At 24.2% G+C, this 19,017-nt stretch overlaps 1 protein-coding gene across 1 annotated transcript in view; it reads right to left on the reverse strand.

Annotated features, from left to right (window-relative positions):
* Positions 1–515: 515 nt before the first annotated feature.
* LOC129611991 (extracellular serine/threonine protein CG31145) overlaps positions 516–19,017 on the reverse strand; it is a 68,389-nt gene continuing 49,887 nt past the window's right edge. The window contains exons 6-10 of the mRNA XM_055525430.1: positions 16,173–16,416; positions 14,852–14,932; positions 14,658–14,770; positions 2,340–2,480; positions 516–1,421 (exon numbers count right to left, since the gene is read on the reverse strand). Coding sequence (XP_055381405.1) covers positions 1,229–1,421; positions 2,340–2,480; positions 14,658–14,770; positions 14,852–14,932; positions 16,173–16,416 — 772 coding nt within the window. The 3' untranslated portion in view covers positions 516–1,228. The remainder of the gene's footprint in view (positions 1,422–2,339; positions 2,481–14,657; positions 14,771–14,851; positions 14,933–16,172; positions 16,417–19,017) is intronic.

Here is a 19,017-nt window from a genome sequence, read left to right on the forward strand (position 1 = left end):
CTTGTTTACACAAAAAAAAAAGAGTGCCTTGACACAGTTTTTGCCAAAATTTTAAAAATTATCAATTGTTTGCAACTAAATTTTGACAGTTAAAGCCAACAAATTAAAGTTGTAAAATAAAATGTCAATAAATGTTAGTAAGCTTACGTAAATAAAAATTTTATTTTTAAAAATTTGAAAAAATTTGAAAGAATATTTACTCATTTTTGAATCATTTCTCTTCTCTTAAAATTCAAAAACACATTATGAATAGGGTCAAAAATTCTGTCAAAATTCTATTAAGCTGAAATGAACCTATTGAGTTATGTGAAATTTTATTAAATATTTTTTATGTAAACAAACGGACATTAATTGCAAAACGAATTCTTAAACATGGTGGAGTATCAAAAAATTTTGACAATTTATTAAATAGTGTCAATTTGTTGGTATTTAAATTTTCATCACCAATTATTTTGAAAATTTTACTTATTTTGAAAATGAATATCTAGAATGGCAGAAATATTAAGTATTTATTGTGAATGAGATGCATAATTAGTGACAGCAGGGTATTTGAAACGTAAACTAATATTGATCTGACGTAATAATATTTCAAATTAAAATGTGTTATTTCATAACACCCTGTATTATAGTTTTTGTAAGTATTTGTGTGAATAAGTTTTTAATATATTTTTTAAATTTACTTGTGTATAATAAAAAATTCTTTGTTATATTTTTTTTTTTAATTTTCTTTTTGTATTGTATGTATGAGTGTATGTTTGTATGTATAATATGTTTAGAATATTAAAGTATATTGTATAAAAATAATGAATGAGAAAGTTTGGAGGATATGTTACCGATTCCTTTATATACATTATATGTATGTATGTATGTAAATATATTTATTATGTAAATATATATGTATATGGAAAAATGTTAGAAGCTCTTAACTGCACTATTCATACGACCAAAAAAAAAAAAAAAAGAATTTGTTATTATTTTTGTTATTTCAATTTTTAAACAGACTTTTTTTTTAAATTTTTCTTTTTTCTCTTTTAAATTAACTTATTTGCTACTTAATATAGGAAGAGATTTTTATTTTTTTTTTATATTATATAATTTCTTTTGTTTGTTTTTTTTTTTGTTTTTTTTTTTATGTTTTTTATTTTTTAATAGTTGATTCAACTCATTAATATTTTGATAAGTATTAAATGTAAAATCAATTTTTTTGGGCTTTATTGTCTTATTTTCGCTACGATTCATTGTCTTCAGATTGAGCATCTTCTGGTGGTGTTTTCTTAATGCAATCACGAAGGATTTCCAATATTATTTTAACACGTCGATCTAATGCTGTTAAATGAGGATCCCATAATATAGGATTAATTGGATCAGTTGACATTGATTCTCTCATCAATTGTGATAAACGTTTAGGTCCATTATGAAACCTGTTATATATGTACATATAAATGAAATGAATGATATTTTTTTATGTGTGTGTGTGTGTGTATTTACTTATCATAGTATTATATCAGAATTATTCGAGAAATTTCATTATGAAAATTTTATAGAGTTATTGATTGTAATATTTATTCGGTAAGTAATTTTCAAATATAAAAAATATGAACAGTGTTACCAAATACTACGTTATTAATTATATGTATATTAATTACCAGCGTTGTTTCCCGCCTTATTACTCTAATGGGCAGAAACTGAACTATGGTACTATCATTAAGTCAGGCAATAGTTCATACTTAATTGTAGTTCAAATGTTTTTCATTTTTAATGTAATTGTCTTCAAATTTATAGATCAAGAAAATAAGCTTATTAGTATGTGAATGTGGCACTTTGAAAGTGACAATAATTTTGTATTTCTGCGCCATATAAAGAAGGTTTGTCAGATATTTTCAGCAATTTGGTTATCGGATAATCGTTAATTAGGGTAGCAAAAATATTTTTCATTACACATCAATCTAGAATTTTAAAATCGAACTTGCTTCAAATTAATTTTTAAGAGTTCTACTTTTATTTTTTGTCACATGCTCAGTCTATAATCATATTGGCATACGAACTATTCTGTCATATTGTTAATCGTATTATAACATTTAATGATGATTAAAAAACAAGAACACGGCAAGTAGCTGAATTAACATTTTTTGGGTTGTGTTTTTGTAGCAACACCTAATACAATATTCAATAACACATAACCGGAATTTGTTTTGTTGAAATGAAACTTCGAATAGTTCTGATCTAACAGTCTCAAATTATGTAAAGAACATTTTGTAATTAACAAAATTGCAAATGAATTCATTAACTTCATTTTAAATACAAAAACCAATACAAATAGAAATTTTTTGTCTACTCACTGTAAAAGAGTTTCTAAAGTTGACTGTCTTATTAAACAACATTGTATAACAGGTGCTAAAATTGTCATCTCATCGTGAAATGGTTTTCCAAAACCTCTTCCATGATCTAAATGAAGTGTAAATGTATCATTTCCAAAAATCCTTGAAAAAAAGAAAAAAAAAACAGAAAAAATTTTATAACTTTAATGTTATCGTAATTTTTATTTTGTTAAGTCTTTAAGTGTGTTAATCGTTAATAGCAGATTATTTTCATATACTTATACTTTATATGACACACATATATACACATGTTTATAAATGACTGTATAAAATATATAAGAAAACGATTAGACGACTACTTTGCAAATATTTTTGATTTCATCCTTTTTCTATTTACACATTTTTTTCTACTATTCTCTCATTTGTTTTTCTATTTATTTTGTTTGTTGATTACCTTATTTAAGAATAACGAGTTTGGGTTATTTTTAAAGTATATATATTATTAAATAGTAAACAGGAAGAGGAAAGTTGTCTGCATGAAAACAAAAACACATTCCGTAAATAGATGCAAAGGCGGTAGAATTGTTTGCGTGTTTGAGTTTTAATCGTTTGGTTACGCATACGCTAAACGAAATATTGTGATATCATAAAATTTTGACATATGGAAATTTTGACAGAAAAGTAATTCTCTTTGAAACAATTTGTAGTAAAATTGTCGGTGCATACTTTTATATTTCAGTTTTAATTGACCCAATAGAGGCTCAAATGACCCAATTGAATTTACATGTTCGAAGTATAATTTATTAACTGTTAAGAAACATAGGGTTCCAGCAGAATCATGTTGGTAAATTTTTGTTTTTATTAAGAACACTGCGTGCCAATGCTATATTTTTCGTATTTTCAAAAAAGTTGTCAAATTTTCTTGAAATTACAATTATATAACATAAGTTTTCTCCGAATTAAATTAACGGAGGAAGTTTTCACTGAAATCAAAACTTAATAATCGAATTACCAATAGTTGTTAGTTTCACATTTGTGACCTTATTTAACGAAATCATTTGGTTTCTCTGTTCAAGCTTCAATATTTTAGATCTAATTGCCAAAAGAATAAATTAACAAAATTTTCGAGAATGTCTGAATCTAGATTGATTTTTTCTAAAAATTAATTTTACATTTTGACAATAAAAATAGAAAATATTTAAGGGCTATCTTTCAATTAAGAGCTTAATAATACATAATATATATTTCGAATATTCGTATAGTGGAATTTTCGATTAAGAACAATTTTTTCGTATTCCGTTAGTTGCTTTGTGCTAAATCTTTATAAAATTTAGTCACCATTCATTGATCTTGTTTTTAAAGGTCATTCTCAGTCAATATTTTGAGGAAAAATGATAAAAATTTCCCTGCATTTAATTTTTGAAAATAATATGGGATGCATAATCAGACTGTAAATATTTAAGCACTTTTTAACAAGTCTAAAATCTCTAAACTAAAGAATTTTGTTGGAATTTGAAAACTGGACTTCCAAAATTGCATTTAACAACAATTTCCTACCTTAAAAAACCATTTCTCACTAAAAACTACATATGCGTTCGATTATGTGTTGGCCACACCAATTGTTTAATTGCTACTATCATCAACTTCTTTTCTATTTTTTTTTTTTTGGCCTAATTTGTTTTTTTATTCCTCTCTTTTACTCAACTCTCTTTCATAAGTTCAAATATACAAAGAGTACCTATATGTTTATATACATGTATTCTTTTCAGGTCATAATGTAACCAGCATGATACTAATGACTTAATTTCATTGAAAAGTGTTATATAGTATAAGTGTTATATAGAAGTAACACCTTTAATATACTTATATAATATTATACTGACAAACACCTTTTATAACTCACAAACATTGAAATACAAAAAAAAAAAAATAAAAAAAAATATTGGCACCAAAATATGTGTATGTATAGATTGTTGTTTTGCTAGACTTAGCCGACAAATTTCAAAACAATGATCGGAAATTTATTAAATTAGCTTATTTAATAAGCACATACATACATACATATAAATAAATATAAAATTTGTGTAGACAAATGTAAACATTATTCGAAAAATAAAATGGGTATAAAACTCAAAAACAACTACCAAATACAAAGAGAAAAAATAAAAACAAAAAAAAAATTGGACGATACATCTGACAAAACATTTATTCTATTTCTTTGTAAACTCTCAAATTTAATTAAAGCTTAGAAGATGAAGAAAAATAAATCTAAACAAAAAAAAAACAAAAAGTAAAAAAGTCAAAAAAAAAAAAGTTTTTCTTTTGTAATATACTTTTCAACTCAAAGGCTTTGTTAAATTTTCAACACAACAAAACTTTTATACAAACATACATACATATTGTACCTATAAAATTTATATAGACATACATACATACATACAATATATATTATTATGTCTGTATTTAAAATCTTAAGATTTGTTATAATAGATTTTTCAAAGAAAATGTCATTAAAGATTGGATAAGTTTTGTGTATAGTAGATGACATGGCTGACAGTTTGCTGATTTCTTAAAATTTTCTATATATGTATATACTTATATATAAATATAAGAAAAGTAAGAAAATATATAAACAGTAACAAAATAATAAAGAGAACTTTTTAGTGGAGTTTTTCAATTTATATCTTAAAATATAATGTTTTTATATATGTATGTATGTATATGTATATATACAATATAATAAATTTTATTTCAATGAAAATGTAAGGGCGTTAAACAATTTCATTTGTGATGTGCTCTCTCTTTACTCCTATATACATACAATAATATAATATTTTAGTTGTAAAACTTGAAAATAGAATCATAAGAGAAAAAAAAAAAAGTATTCTACATTGCGAATGATAGAAATCTTTTATCAAGCTAAAGGGCACTTGAAAAACTTTTGATTTAAAATTAAAAAGTTATAATAACAAAAATATTACATGTTTCTTATACTTTTTTTTTTATATATAATTTTATATAACAATATAAATTGTATAATATTTTAAAATCACATTGGTATTATACAAAATAAAATATTATGTAAGATATCGCAGTGTTATGGGAGAGTGTGTAAAACTAAAAATCAAATGAAATATAAAACATTGATAGAAAATTTTATTTAAAAATTATTTTCAATTCTCATACCCCCCCCAATATATGGAGCACTAAAAATAAACTTTTTTAACATCAATTTATTTTTTGTATCTGTAGAGTAAAAATTTTTCTCAATTGTTTCCGAATACAAGTAAACTGTAACATTTTTTTTTTTTGAAATTTATCACACATACCTAATTCAATAAATTTCGATTAGAAGATTTTAATTGTGTAAATAAATTGTAATATTTTAAGTGAAAATTTAATTTTTTAACAAAGTTTTTGTTATTAATTTTCATTATTAGATTTGCTGCTTTAACAGACTCGTAGTTATCAGAGGAGTATTCATATTAATTTATCATTCCATTTGAAATACTAAATAATTACTGCTAAGCCAAATAAAAGAGAAATTTAAATACACTCTTAGTCAGAATCGAGTTCTGAGACGATTTGGTTGTGCCTTTCCGTCTGCCTATTACAAGAGTAGCTTAGACTAATTGCAATAATTTTATATAATTCTGTTAACTCATATAAAATGATAACCGGGAAATTTTCTATTAATTTATTGATAACCATCAATGTCTTAATATTTTAATTGAATTAAATTTGAAACAAAGATTTAAAAAAAAAAATTGCATATTTTTAGGGGAATTATTTTTTAAAAATTTTATTCTTTGCTCGCGTAAATTACATTTGAACGACGTTAAGATATAAAAACAATAACAAGGTTTTTAATATAATTTATTTATAAAAAAAAAACAAATCTAATTATGCCAACAATAAGTCATCAAAATAAATCATCAATTATCAAAAATATAAACCATAATAAAAACTGTGATTTAAAGAAAATAAATTAAAAAATATTTTAGAATTTGATTTGAACTCAAAACATAGTTAATTTCAAAAATAATGTCATAATTTTTTTTATGTAAAACAAAAGAGTAAAATTAAAATTTAAAAAAAAAACAATTGCATACTTTTAGGTGTATATATTTTATGCCTGTGCGAACGAATGTGCGACAGCACGGAAACACAGTGAGATAAGTTTGCAAAATTTATTTTCAAATTTCATTTTTATCAAGAGTGACGTCTGCGTTATATTGCTTAATGCTGATAGACATATTGCTTATACATATTATTCTTGTTTGGTATGAAATTCTGAGCCAATTTATCTTTGTCTCATTTTTTTCAAAATATTACCGGACGAATACTAATTAGTTTCGACAAAAAACTCATTCGAGTAGCAGCTATAGAAATTGACAAATAATTTACTCATATCTTGAAAATCATAAATCGTGCCAAATTTTGTGAAAAGTGAAAATTATTGCCAACAGCTAGCAAAGCAATTCCAAAAGTAATTTGACAATATTTCTAAAACTGCTAAGACCACCGTTTCCAAATATAGCAGATAGGACAAGTGATAGGCCAACCACTTTAGTTAAATTTAATAGCGCCAATAAAAAATTTTATAATATAGCTACCATCCAACTCTAAAAATAAGTTGTTCATTTCTTAGAAACTATATTAACACCATTATGAACAAAATGTTAGGAGAAGCTCGTATGAACTCTTTTATGTCATATAACTCTTGTAAAGTTTCGTACGAGTATCACAGACTTTAATCGGTCAATTCTATATTTTCTCGTTTTTGTACTAAATTTATGCACACAAAACTTACATTAAATTAATTGATTGTACTGACAACGTACAGCAATCATCTTAGCACATATAAATTTTTACTATTTTTTAATTAAAAAAGATAAGAGCATTTCAATTTTAATATTTTTTTTTTAGATAAAATTCTTTATAACACTGTTGCTTACCAAAACAAAATAAATTAAAATTATTTCTTGTCAGTTTTGTGTTTTCTTTATTAACTCCAATAAAATTATTAACTAGATTTCGACATTAAAAATATTGGAATTAATCAAAAAAAAACCAAAAAAAAAAACAAGAGAGCACAAATTTGTAGACTACTTAATGTAAATTTATTAAATTATAAGGTTTGAGGTCAAAAAATTTAAGAAGAAAATAAAATGAGAAAAAAAAATTAAATTACAAAAAAAAACAAGGATTTTAACACAAAAATATTATTGCCCCATTGAGAGCATATAATACAGAGAGAGAGAGAGAGAGAGAGAGAGAGAGAGAGTAAGAAAGCTTATTTGTATAACCTCGTGGGTTTTCTTAACATAAACAAGTTAATCACTTTTTTTTTTTCTTGTGTTTTTCGAAATTGGTTTTCTTAAATGTCTCAAATGATTTTGTCAAATGAATAATAAAAAAAAAAATATAATAAAAAAATAAATATAAAAAATAAAAAACTGTTAAAATCTCCACCCATCAAACTTAAATTCAATGATAATATCAGTTGTGACTGGAAAAATAATGACTAGAAATAACGGCGAAAATTGACGGGAAATTTATTTCTTATTATTTTTTCATTATTTTTTCTATTTTTTATGTTTCTTATACAGTTTTTTTTTTTTTTTTCAAACCAAAGGAGGAAATCAAAACAAAAGAACAAAAAAAAAAATAAACCGAAAATAAAAAAAAAATAATAAAAAAATTGAAATGATGATTACTGAGTGTAGTGAGCATTAGAAAGACAATAACTTTCGTAAAAATATTACGTAAAAAAAAAAAAACAAAAAAGCAAAAAAAAAGAGGAAAGGCGGGAAAGAAGAATTAATAAGTGGGAGAGTTATACACAAATGAGAAGAAAATGGAAAAATAATTTGGACTTGATAAGGAAACAGGATAAAATATTAATATTCATCGATTTTCACCATTTTTCTTTCTCTCTTCTATATTGTATAGAAGAGGTAGGTATATAGGGAAGGACATTCGTAAAATAAATTTAAATGTTTGCCTCAACCGCTATAATAACATTTCTGCTATTAGAGCTATTACCGTTATGACAAGAAAATAATCATATTTCAATTTTCGCGATTTTTTTTTTCGTTTTCATTTTCCTTCTTCATTTTTTTTCTATTTTTCGTTTTATTTCTTGTTTTTTTTTTGTTAAAGGAAAACGCAAAATGGAAATTAAAAAAAAATTTTTTTTTTGAGATGAATTTGATAAGACTTTTTTCTTCTATTTTTTTTTGCTATTATTAAAATTATTGAGATTGTCTAAGGAGTGCGATACAAGAAAGAAGGGGGAAAAAGAAAAAACTGAAATCAAATTGAATTAAATTTTCATTTTTAATTTAATTGCATTGTACTTTGTAACCAATCACAGTCACCTTAATTGCTTAGAAGTTTTTTAATTTAAAAATGACAAAAATAAATAAGAAGAATATTAAAAAAAAAAAGTTCAATTATTTTATGAAAATACGTGGTGCGGTTAAACAGCGTTTTGCAAAAAAGGTAATAAATTTTTTTTTTTTTATTTTGCTGATTTTTTTTTTTTTTTTTTTTGTAAATTATATTTAATAATTTATACGTTAAAGTTAAATTGAATTAAATTAGCTGGATGCAATAATTAAATTAGTTTTTTGTTTTTATTTTAAATGTAAGTTATGGTATTTAACTGTTATACAATATTAAATTATAAAATTGTAATGAATGGTGTGGTCAATGATAATAATTTTACATTGTATTTATTCCTGTGGGTAATAATCGGGTAAGATTGGATAATTTTTAAAAGTTTTCAGAATTCAAGGGAATTAATTGAAATGAATATTTGTAGTTCTAAGAAATGCTTAGAAAATTATAAGAATTTTCGGTTTCTTTGTATTTGCCGACAAAAGATTATTTACTAAAACAAAATACACAGAGACAACAGATAAAAGGGCATCATAAGATGGTCATGTAGTTTAAGATACAATTTTATGTGGCAATAGTATAAACGGGTTAAAAACGCTAAAAACTAATATTGGTTTACGATTGTTAAAATTACTTCGATTTTTATATTCAGAAGAGTATATTTCTTATAAAATCAATCTTATTTTATAATTGATAAAAATTTTATAGGATTTCTAATAGGATTTTGGCGAAAATGATCGATTATGCACCATGGAAAAATCTTTCAAAAGTTTTCATATTAGAAGATGAGAATTTCTTTATATGAAGGTCGAAATTTTTGTTACAACTCAACAAGTTATTTTATAAAATTTCAAAGGGAATTTTTTCCAAGAAGTTTATAAAAAAGTTTACCCTATAGGAAAATTGTTTGACACATTAGGGATTAATTGAAAATTTCATGTGCTGAATTTTGGATTGGAGAACCAAATTATGAATTTATTCAATAAGGTTACTGTTAAATAAGTGGAAATTTTCGTGTGTTATAAAAGTTAATTATATACGATGATTTAAGATGAAAAATATTTGCAAACATGTTTTTGAGTTAGAATGCGTTGCTTTTGATATAAGAGCATTCATATTCAATTCTGTAGGATTATTTTTAATTATTTAAGAAAAATTCGAAAACGTACGTTCAATATTGAAAGTAGAATTTAAATTTTATCAATAATTTTGGTAAATTGTAATAAAATTTTCGATTTCTAAGCAAATGAAATTTTAAATGGAGAACAAAATTTAATTCCCAAAATTTTGTAATAACCTATAATTCATCCTCAAATACGTCGGTTTATATAAGTAAACTTGCTAATAAGTACATGGCACACAAATAAGTGAATAAATTGTAATAAATAAAATTTAGATGAGCTTTTAAAGAGAAAAGATGTGTTTTAATAAAAATGTTTCTATTATGTACACTTCACCACCATAATACTCATACTACCGTATGTTATGTAACACGAAAATTTACTGAAAACATTTTCAATTTCCATCATATTGTTAACCATAATAAGCCTTACATTCTGCCAAATATACAATATCATTTTGTTTAATTCCAAAACTAATGCGGTTTTACAGAAATTTTATAAGTTCCTTATTTGATTTTGGTAACCCAAAACAACAAAATTTTCGGTTTAATTTTAAAGTATATGTAGTAAAAAGATTTTATAGTAATTTTGTAATTAAAATTATATTTTAATTTTAACAAAGTTCAAGAGAAATACAAATTATAGAACTCATAGAACAATTATAATATAAACCGTCTACGTTCTTTTCTTTAATGTTATACAACTAAAAATTGGAAACTTACAATTAAAAATTTTTGCCCTTAAAAATTAATTAGATTTTAGTTGGAAAGTTATTGAGCAATTAAAACTTACTGTAAATTTTTCTGTATTATAAATTTGAATTTCCTTTTAATTTTAAACTTTAAATAAGAAAATTCATGGAAAATAATGCATAACTGTGCTACTGTATACAATATGATAGTATATACATACAATTTTCATTCAAAGTTTTCTTAAAATCGCAAAGTAACTTAAGTATATATTTGTTTCTTTATATAATAATATAAAATGGTTTACCTATAAGGCAAAATACCTCTTCATATATTTATTATCCTTTATTATATGGCTTGCAGATAATTTTGTTTAAATAAATTTCATTGTATAATGCATATATGTATATATGTTAAATATATGAGAATTATTTATGTATATTGTAGAATATAGATATTTGTATATTTAGGGTAGTCTATACAATCATAAAATTGTTTAAGAATACAAGGAATCTGCATAATTGCTTTATAAGAACTTTGTTCTATATTTACAACTCGAAGACTCAAAAAAAAAAAAGAAAAAAAAAAACTATATCTTTACAACGTCTTTAACATAATGTATCTATAATACTTTATCGCCTAAAGGCTTTCAGGCTCTTAAAATTGATGTTACAACATACCTATATGTATGTTTATGTGGATTTGTAAGTGTATATAGGAAAACCATAATAATAATCAACATTTCAACTGAAAAGAAATTTTGAAGAATTATTGTAAAATATTTTTTATGTATATATTTAGTTACAGATGCTTATAATGTGGTATTGTGATCAGGGACGAAGCTTCCTTAAATTTAAAGGAAACATGATTTTGCATACTTGTTTTTTGTTGATTATTTTGCAGTATAAGCTTTTTTTTTTAATTCCTACCAATTATTTTTTTTTTATTTTTGAATAAAATTTTGGGTAGAAATTTGGTTTTTTTGTAAATATAATCAACAGCTAAATAAAACTGAAGTTCAGCCATTATATTTAGAATAGAAAAGTATGATCCTTAATAATTGCCAAATTAAGGTTACTACTATGTGTATTGAACGGAATAAGAGCAACTATAAAAGTTCGTTTTCGATAAACTAAAATTTTCCTCAAAGCTGATGAGTTAGAACAGGGGTTGGCAACATTTTACAGACGACGGCACATTCGCCGCATATAATATGTTGAAGCTGCATATGAAGCTTAAACAGAATTGAGATTCATACTAGCTATAATTGTTTTTGCGTTTTGTGGAGACGCGCATTAAATATTTGAATACCCTTATAGATTCTTTGAAATAAGGCATAATAGAGCTTTTTTGTAATCACTAATAGAGAAATAATGTAAAGTTCACTTTTCATTAAATTCTTGGCTTTTCATCATTAATTTTTCATACGATAAAATACGCTTGTAAATTTCAGATTTAGTTTCCACATAGTAAAGTAGATTTCTCACTGCGCTTCTGTTAGAATAAATTTGTGTCGCGTGTTGTGACCTCATTTCATCACTTTGTTAATTTTTCCAAGAAATATTTTGATCAATTAGCGAACTGTAGAAAAAGTTTTAAAAGGCCGCATGCAGCCCGCGAGCTGTAGTTTGCCGAATTCTTTTATTTTTTGTTCTTATTTTCATTGATATTTTTGTCACACTGATTAGTCTTGGCATAAATTTTTCAAAGGCCATTTGAAATTAGTAATTCTGTTGGCCAATTTCGTATTGAATTTTAAACTTAATAATATTATTAATTACTCAATTTACTTTAATAATCTCGGCCAGAATTTTAACTCGTTGCCCGATTCGCGTCTTCAAGTGCTGCACTACCAGTCAGTTGCCTAAGTTATTATAAAATAAATTCCTTATTGTGACTATTTAAACAAAATTTTAAAATGTCCTATATGATAAATAGTGGAGATTTGATAATTTATTTGTACAACCGCCGTCACTGATAATTTTTATTTACACATACATACATACATACATATTTATTATGATTATTGTATTGTGGGAAAAAAAAGGAAATTATTTTAAAACCAACCTAATATTTTTATTTTTATTTTTTATGTTATTATTTATGTACATAGAAAAGCGACAAGTATATAGAAGGTCAAATTGAAGCAGACTGATAGTCGAAAGTATTATTTAAAATATTTTTTTATATTTGCTTTTTTTTTTTTTTTTGGTTCCGTTCTTGGAAACAGGTTTTTCCACATTATTTTTTTAAAATATTGAGTAAAGACAAAATAAAATAAAATATAAATTTTCCATTCATTTCCATTCGTGTCCTTGTTTAATTACGTAAGAATATTTTTTTTTTTAGTTATAAGGCTGAATTTTGCCATTCTTGTGTATAAAAGAATCATTTTATAGAATTCTAGATTATAAACCACTAAAATATAATGCGAACATTTAATATATACGTTCGTCTACATGTATTAAATGACGTTATATAACTTATGTATACCATAAAAGATAAAAGGCACTTAAAATAAATGTTTTATCTATTTTTTTTTGTATTCACTATATTCTCAATTTTACAATAATTGAATGAAAAGCATAAAATGTAGAAAAAACAAAAATAAAATAAAATTAGTTGAGATGTAAAGTAATTAAAATGGTTTACATTTGCATAAAATTTAATTATTATTCAATAATAATTTTATTTCGTTCAAGTAGTTAGACATAAGTGTGCGTTTACCATAATATTAATAAAAACGTTTTGTATATAGCTAGTACGTAAATTGGTTAGATAATCAAATGATGGAACTAATTTAAAATGATGATATTAAAAAAATTTTCACAATTAATTTATTCATAATTTTTTTGGTCAGCATTGGTTATTATTATGGAAAACTTATCTAAATAGAGAACTAATTAATGTAAAATAATTATCGATTAACTTTATATTTTAATAATAATGTAGACAATGCTTTGAAATTAAGTCTTCTATATAATGTCACATATCTGTGTCATGCCACCAAACTAAGAGGGTAAATTAAAAAAAATTTTCAAATTTATGTGGAATTGGAATGCCCTCCCATTTAATGGAGTGTCGGAAATTGATCAATATTTTTAGCTCTACTGATTCTACATATTTTAAAATAAAAAAAAAATTGGTTGTTAAATTTTGTCTGAAAAATTGCAATTTTTAACGCAGGAATGGTACTGAATTAAAGAGTAAAATTTTTGGGTAAGAACTTGGATTTAAAAAAAATAAAAGATATTTCAATCGGAATACATCGAAAACATAAAACATTAAGAATTTTTTTTTGTAACTACCAAAGTTCCGAATTTCGGAAAATAACTTCAACTTGTTGACCTGATCAGCGTTTCCATATTGTCAGATTTATCTGATTTTTCAGTTTTTTTCAAAGATCTGCCAGATGATCTGATTTCTTACTCAAAATGCCAGATATTTTTTAGCTTTGCTTAAATTTAAAAATCATTTTAAATTTCTTGTCTTGTCAATTATTATTGCTTAAACAGTAATCCAGTATTTCAAAAATTAATATGTAAAAAAGTGTATTTTAAAGGAATTGACAACTAGATGACGCTGATGCTGGGTAATAATTGTATTATTGTGAATTACGACAGACAACAACTGTGTTCTTGACTAACCTGATTTTGACATTTTGAAATTGTCTGTAAAGAAAGGTTGATTTTATTATAGACATACAAGTTAAGTTTCATTTTTAATGCAATTTTTTGCTGATAACCATTGCAATGGAGAATTGATTAAAAAAAGCAAGTAGGCTTTATTTTAAAAATAATTAACCATTTTATATGAAGCACCAACAGAGAGAAGATGAAAAACAGAAAAAATTATACTTTTAATAAGAATAGTTTTTGATAAAATTAAGCTATACGACAATAAAAATGTACTTAAGTTAAATATAAAAGATCAGATAATAGCATAACGCCAGTGTTTTTTTCTATTTTGGCAGATTTTCAAGATTTTTTGGTAAAATTTTTTAAATTTTCAATGAAATCAATATGGTAACACTGGACCTGATAGATATATATATATAGCATTACATAATTTAATATAATAATTTTGAAAAAATAATTTAAAAATAGAATAAACAAAATACTTACTTAAATGTTTCATAATGATGTCTGTCCATATTTCCAGTAAGAAAATCAAATACGGACATGTCCATTAAATCAAGAAGTCGTCTTCCTTCGTCATAAGGTGGTATATCTCGTATCTTTTATTAAAAATATTTAAAAATTTAAAAAATAAAATTTATAAAAAAATTTTTTTTTTTTTTTTAATAAAAATATTTTACCATGTTGCAATAATCATTATCTGTTTCCCATTGAGCTTTCCTTCTTTTATGGTAGGATCGTCTCCAGGGATGTCTCCATGCCTATATATAAATTTATATATATATATGTGTGTATATAAAAGAATCCTTTATGTAATAATTTATAATAATAATAAAATAATTGTAAAAAAAATATTTTTTGATGTTTTGATTGAAAAGTTTCGTATTTGTTCTGATATTTTGTATACGTGATTATATTTGGAAGCCCAAGTTATTATTGTTGTTGTGATTACAAGGAGAAATTCTTTGAGATTTATTGAGCATTGAGTCATTATTGAGCATTGAGTCAATAAATATATAATTTCAATTTATTGTTGCAGAAATTGCAAATTTTTTGTTAATTTTTTGAATAAATTCCAAATTGTGTACTCTAATACAGCGATTGAAAATATTGCCATTGTAACTTTTACAGAAAATAGAGATTTGTGAAGGAATCTGTGCAATTTTTAGGATCTTGTTTTCAAATAATTTTTCCATTAAGTGTTCCTATAATGGCATTTTTATGTAAAATGAAATTAGACTTCCATTTCTATAAGAAATACATTTGTTATATGTAATGAATACCTAGAATCGAATTCCATAAAACTGCTTTTCAAAATTTTCTAAGTAAATGTTATTTTTCAATGACAGCCGAAATGTTCTTTAAAGCTTCCATATATAAAATTTTATTTACAAAATTTCATTTAAATTCAACTTTAGCAGTTTAATAAATTCAATATTAAATTTTAATAATATTTAGGCATTATAATTATATCGTATATTATAATAAAAGTATTTTGTTTGAAGAACTGCGCATACTTTTATCAGGTATCCTTATTGTATTAAAAAAATTTTTACATATTATTTAAGAGAATAAAAATAAAAAAGGAAGTCTTCATCATCTAGACTTTATCAACATAAAAAAATAAAATTATGCCAAAATATGTGTGTGTATATACTCTTACTTTTTTTTTTTTGAAAAAACAACAATAATAACATAAGAGTATATTATATAAAATATTACATTTAATATAACATTCGTAACGTCATGTAAATATTTTAAATTTTCATCATATAAACAACCTATTTTTTGACTGCTAAATATGGAAAAGCAGAAAGTAAAAATGAAAATTATTATTGTTATTTTTATTGTTTTTCTTGTTCTTTCTATATTAATAATATAACTTGAAAACTGAAACATTAATATTGTTTTATTATAAATATAAAATATACTCGTCTATATACATATAATATAAAAAAAAAAATAAAGAAATATTTTCTAATATTTAACCATTAATCTTACCTTCCTTTGAGCTTGATCATATGCTGGTAAAAATGCTGCAAATGATCCTTCTAGTGTATCTGGATTACCACAGATGGCATGCGATGTATCGCAATAATATGAACATTTACCGTGAAAACATAAATTGCTGGACGGAGATACAAAGAACGTCTTCAATAAATCTTCGTCTGCAACTTGGTAAATATCTGTGGTTATATTTAATAAACGCCCTGTTACCGGCATAGCACGACGAAATCCCAAGAGTCTGAAAATGATTTATGCATTATGAGAAAATGTTTTTTTTTGTTTTTCTGTTTTTATTAAAGAAAGAATCATATATATATTTGTAATGTGTGTGTGTTTATAAATATATTTATATTTGAATTGAAGTATGGAGTGTGTATTTCTAGTCTTTAATATTTGTGTTTTTTTGTTTTTGTTTAAATAATTTTTTTATTCTTTGCTTTTAAACATACTCTCTCTCTCTCTATTAAATTTTATAATCATACACTCAGAACATAAAGTAATATTTCATACAATTATAATCAAACTTGTGATATTTTTTTATTTTAAACAATTTTTATGTTTGATTAAAATACAAAAATTTTAAAAAACGAATATTCCGAATTAAAATTTTAAATTGCTAACATTCAAATAACACTCATACAAAATACTTGGGTTTAAAACATTCTCATGTTTGATTTCAAACATAGAAGTGACAAAAATTACATTTAATTTCACAGACCGGTAGAATAGTTAGCAAGGTTTCAATCAGAAAATATTGCATTCTATGTTGCATTCTTCGGAATATTATTTCAATCAAGGCACTATTAATGTTACAAGAATTACATATATTGAAATTTTTAAAAATTATACTGAATACCTTTCTTCTTTAATATTTGAATATAATATTATTGTTTTTATACTTCGAATAACTTAATAATAAAAATTCGAATCAAAGACCTCATGAAATAAGAAGCCTCATACATTAGGACCTAATCTATAATGGTTGTAGAAAAATCGTGTTGCAAATTAATTAATAAAAACTTCAAATAATTGCAAAATCAAATATTTATGAATATAGTAATAATTGGTTCTAAATTACTATTTAAAACTAAAAATAAAGTTGCTGGATTCGAAAGACTGGGAAAAGTATTTAAATTTAAGGAATTTTGAAATAACAATTTATTTTGCTGAGTGTACTTTTGTATATTCAATCATACGTATATATTTGTATGAAATATTTCATTCATACATAATACACTTATTATTATTATTATAAAATTCCAAGTCACACCATTCAATACAAACATGTTTTAGTATTTTTAGCGACCGCATTACATACAATAAGGGAAGTTACCCGATGTCAACAAATTTCGCATGTCGAAATTTCGACAAAAATAAATTTCTCTATACTAAGTAGCGTGAATAAATTATTTTTAGAAAAGTGTTTGCCAGTCTGTTTATACTCTCGTGTATCTTGATTTTGGTTGAATCAATTTTAAGGAAAATTTATATCTATGGTTTTACCTTGACCATGTAACAGTTTGATTAGCATTTAGGCAAAAAGATTTTTATGCTTTAGATTTTTCTTAAAAGAATAATTAAAAAAATTTTCCTGAAGTTTTATAAATAAGCTTCTTTTCAAAGAAATCAGATGACAGAAATCTGTACTTTGACGAAGGGTCGATATTGCATTTTTGACCAATATCAGTATTTAAGGAACTAAGTAACGGAATTTCTTTAAATTTAGTATTCGAGTTTTGTTTGTGAACAAAATTATTCAGAAAATGTACACTGCGTTCGATTATGTGCTGTTCGATTATGCGCATCAAATTTTTTGCCGACAGCAATGTATACTGTAATGAAGGTGGTTGCCCCAAATTTTCGATGTTAAATTTTCGGCGGAAATGCGTTTCTTTATCCTAGGGAACCGTAAATAAACTATTTTTAGAAAGATGTTTGCCGGTTTGTTTGTCAGTTTGTCTCTGCACAGTGCACACCATTATCTCAAAATTCACCTGAACCGATTTTCATCAAAATTTATATCTGAATTTACATGGGGGATAAAACACTTTGATCAACTTTTGGGATATATAATGTCTCTAGCATTGGATCTTTACTACGGCCGATTTTATATTTTTACGCATATAAAGAGAAATTATCAATCAATTTTCTTGTTACCGAAACTAAATGGCAAATTTTTCAGCGAATCCGGATGGCACACAGCGAAGCTCTATTAATAATTAAATTTTCATTTTCCTAAGTATGACAACTAAAAGTTTAATAGGGTCTTCAAAATTTGGAACAATAATTCTTCTTAAAATTTCATAATCTTTTGCAACAGTTTTGCTAAACCAGACAAATACATTTTCAGATCGGTTATGTGTTGTTCACATCAAAAATTCTTTTTTTTTTTTTGAGTTTATAAATATGTTTTGTACTTAATCTTTGCCTTTTATTTTTCAAGTATTAAAAAAAAAAAAAACAAAAAAGGACGACACAAAGGTACACACATAAAAACAAAAAAAAAAAAGTATAAAAGTGAGATAGGTATCCCTTAAACATACACAGAAAATTAAAAATGAAATTTTTTCGAGAGGACTCCAGTTCATATGTTTATTTCACATAATATGGAGAAAAAAGACAAAAAAAAAATTTAAAAAAAAATCTTAATGTTTTATGTTTTTTTCTGTTTTTTTTTTTTTTTGTATATAAAACACATGTAGGTACTATGATTATGAGTATAATAAAAATATTAAATTTTTACGATTTCTCCTCCTTAACATTTCTTGCTTGTTTTCTGCTTGTATTTTCTGACTAAGAAAATATGTTTTTATGTACATTAAGTAAATATAAGTCAATC

The sequence above is a fragment of the Condylostylus longicornis genome, unplaced genomic scaffold (assembly GCF_029603195.1).
Source record: "Condylostylus longicornis isolate FDR11 unplaced genomic scaffold, ASM2960319v2 ptg000055l, whole genome shotgun sequence".
NCBI classification, from domain to species: domain Eukaryota; kingdom Metazoa; phylum Arthropoda; class Insecta; order Diptera; family Dolichopodidae; genus Condylostylus; species Condylostylus longicornis.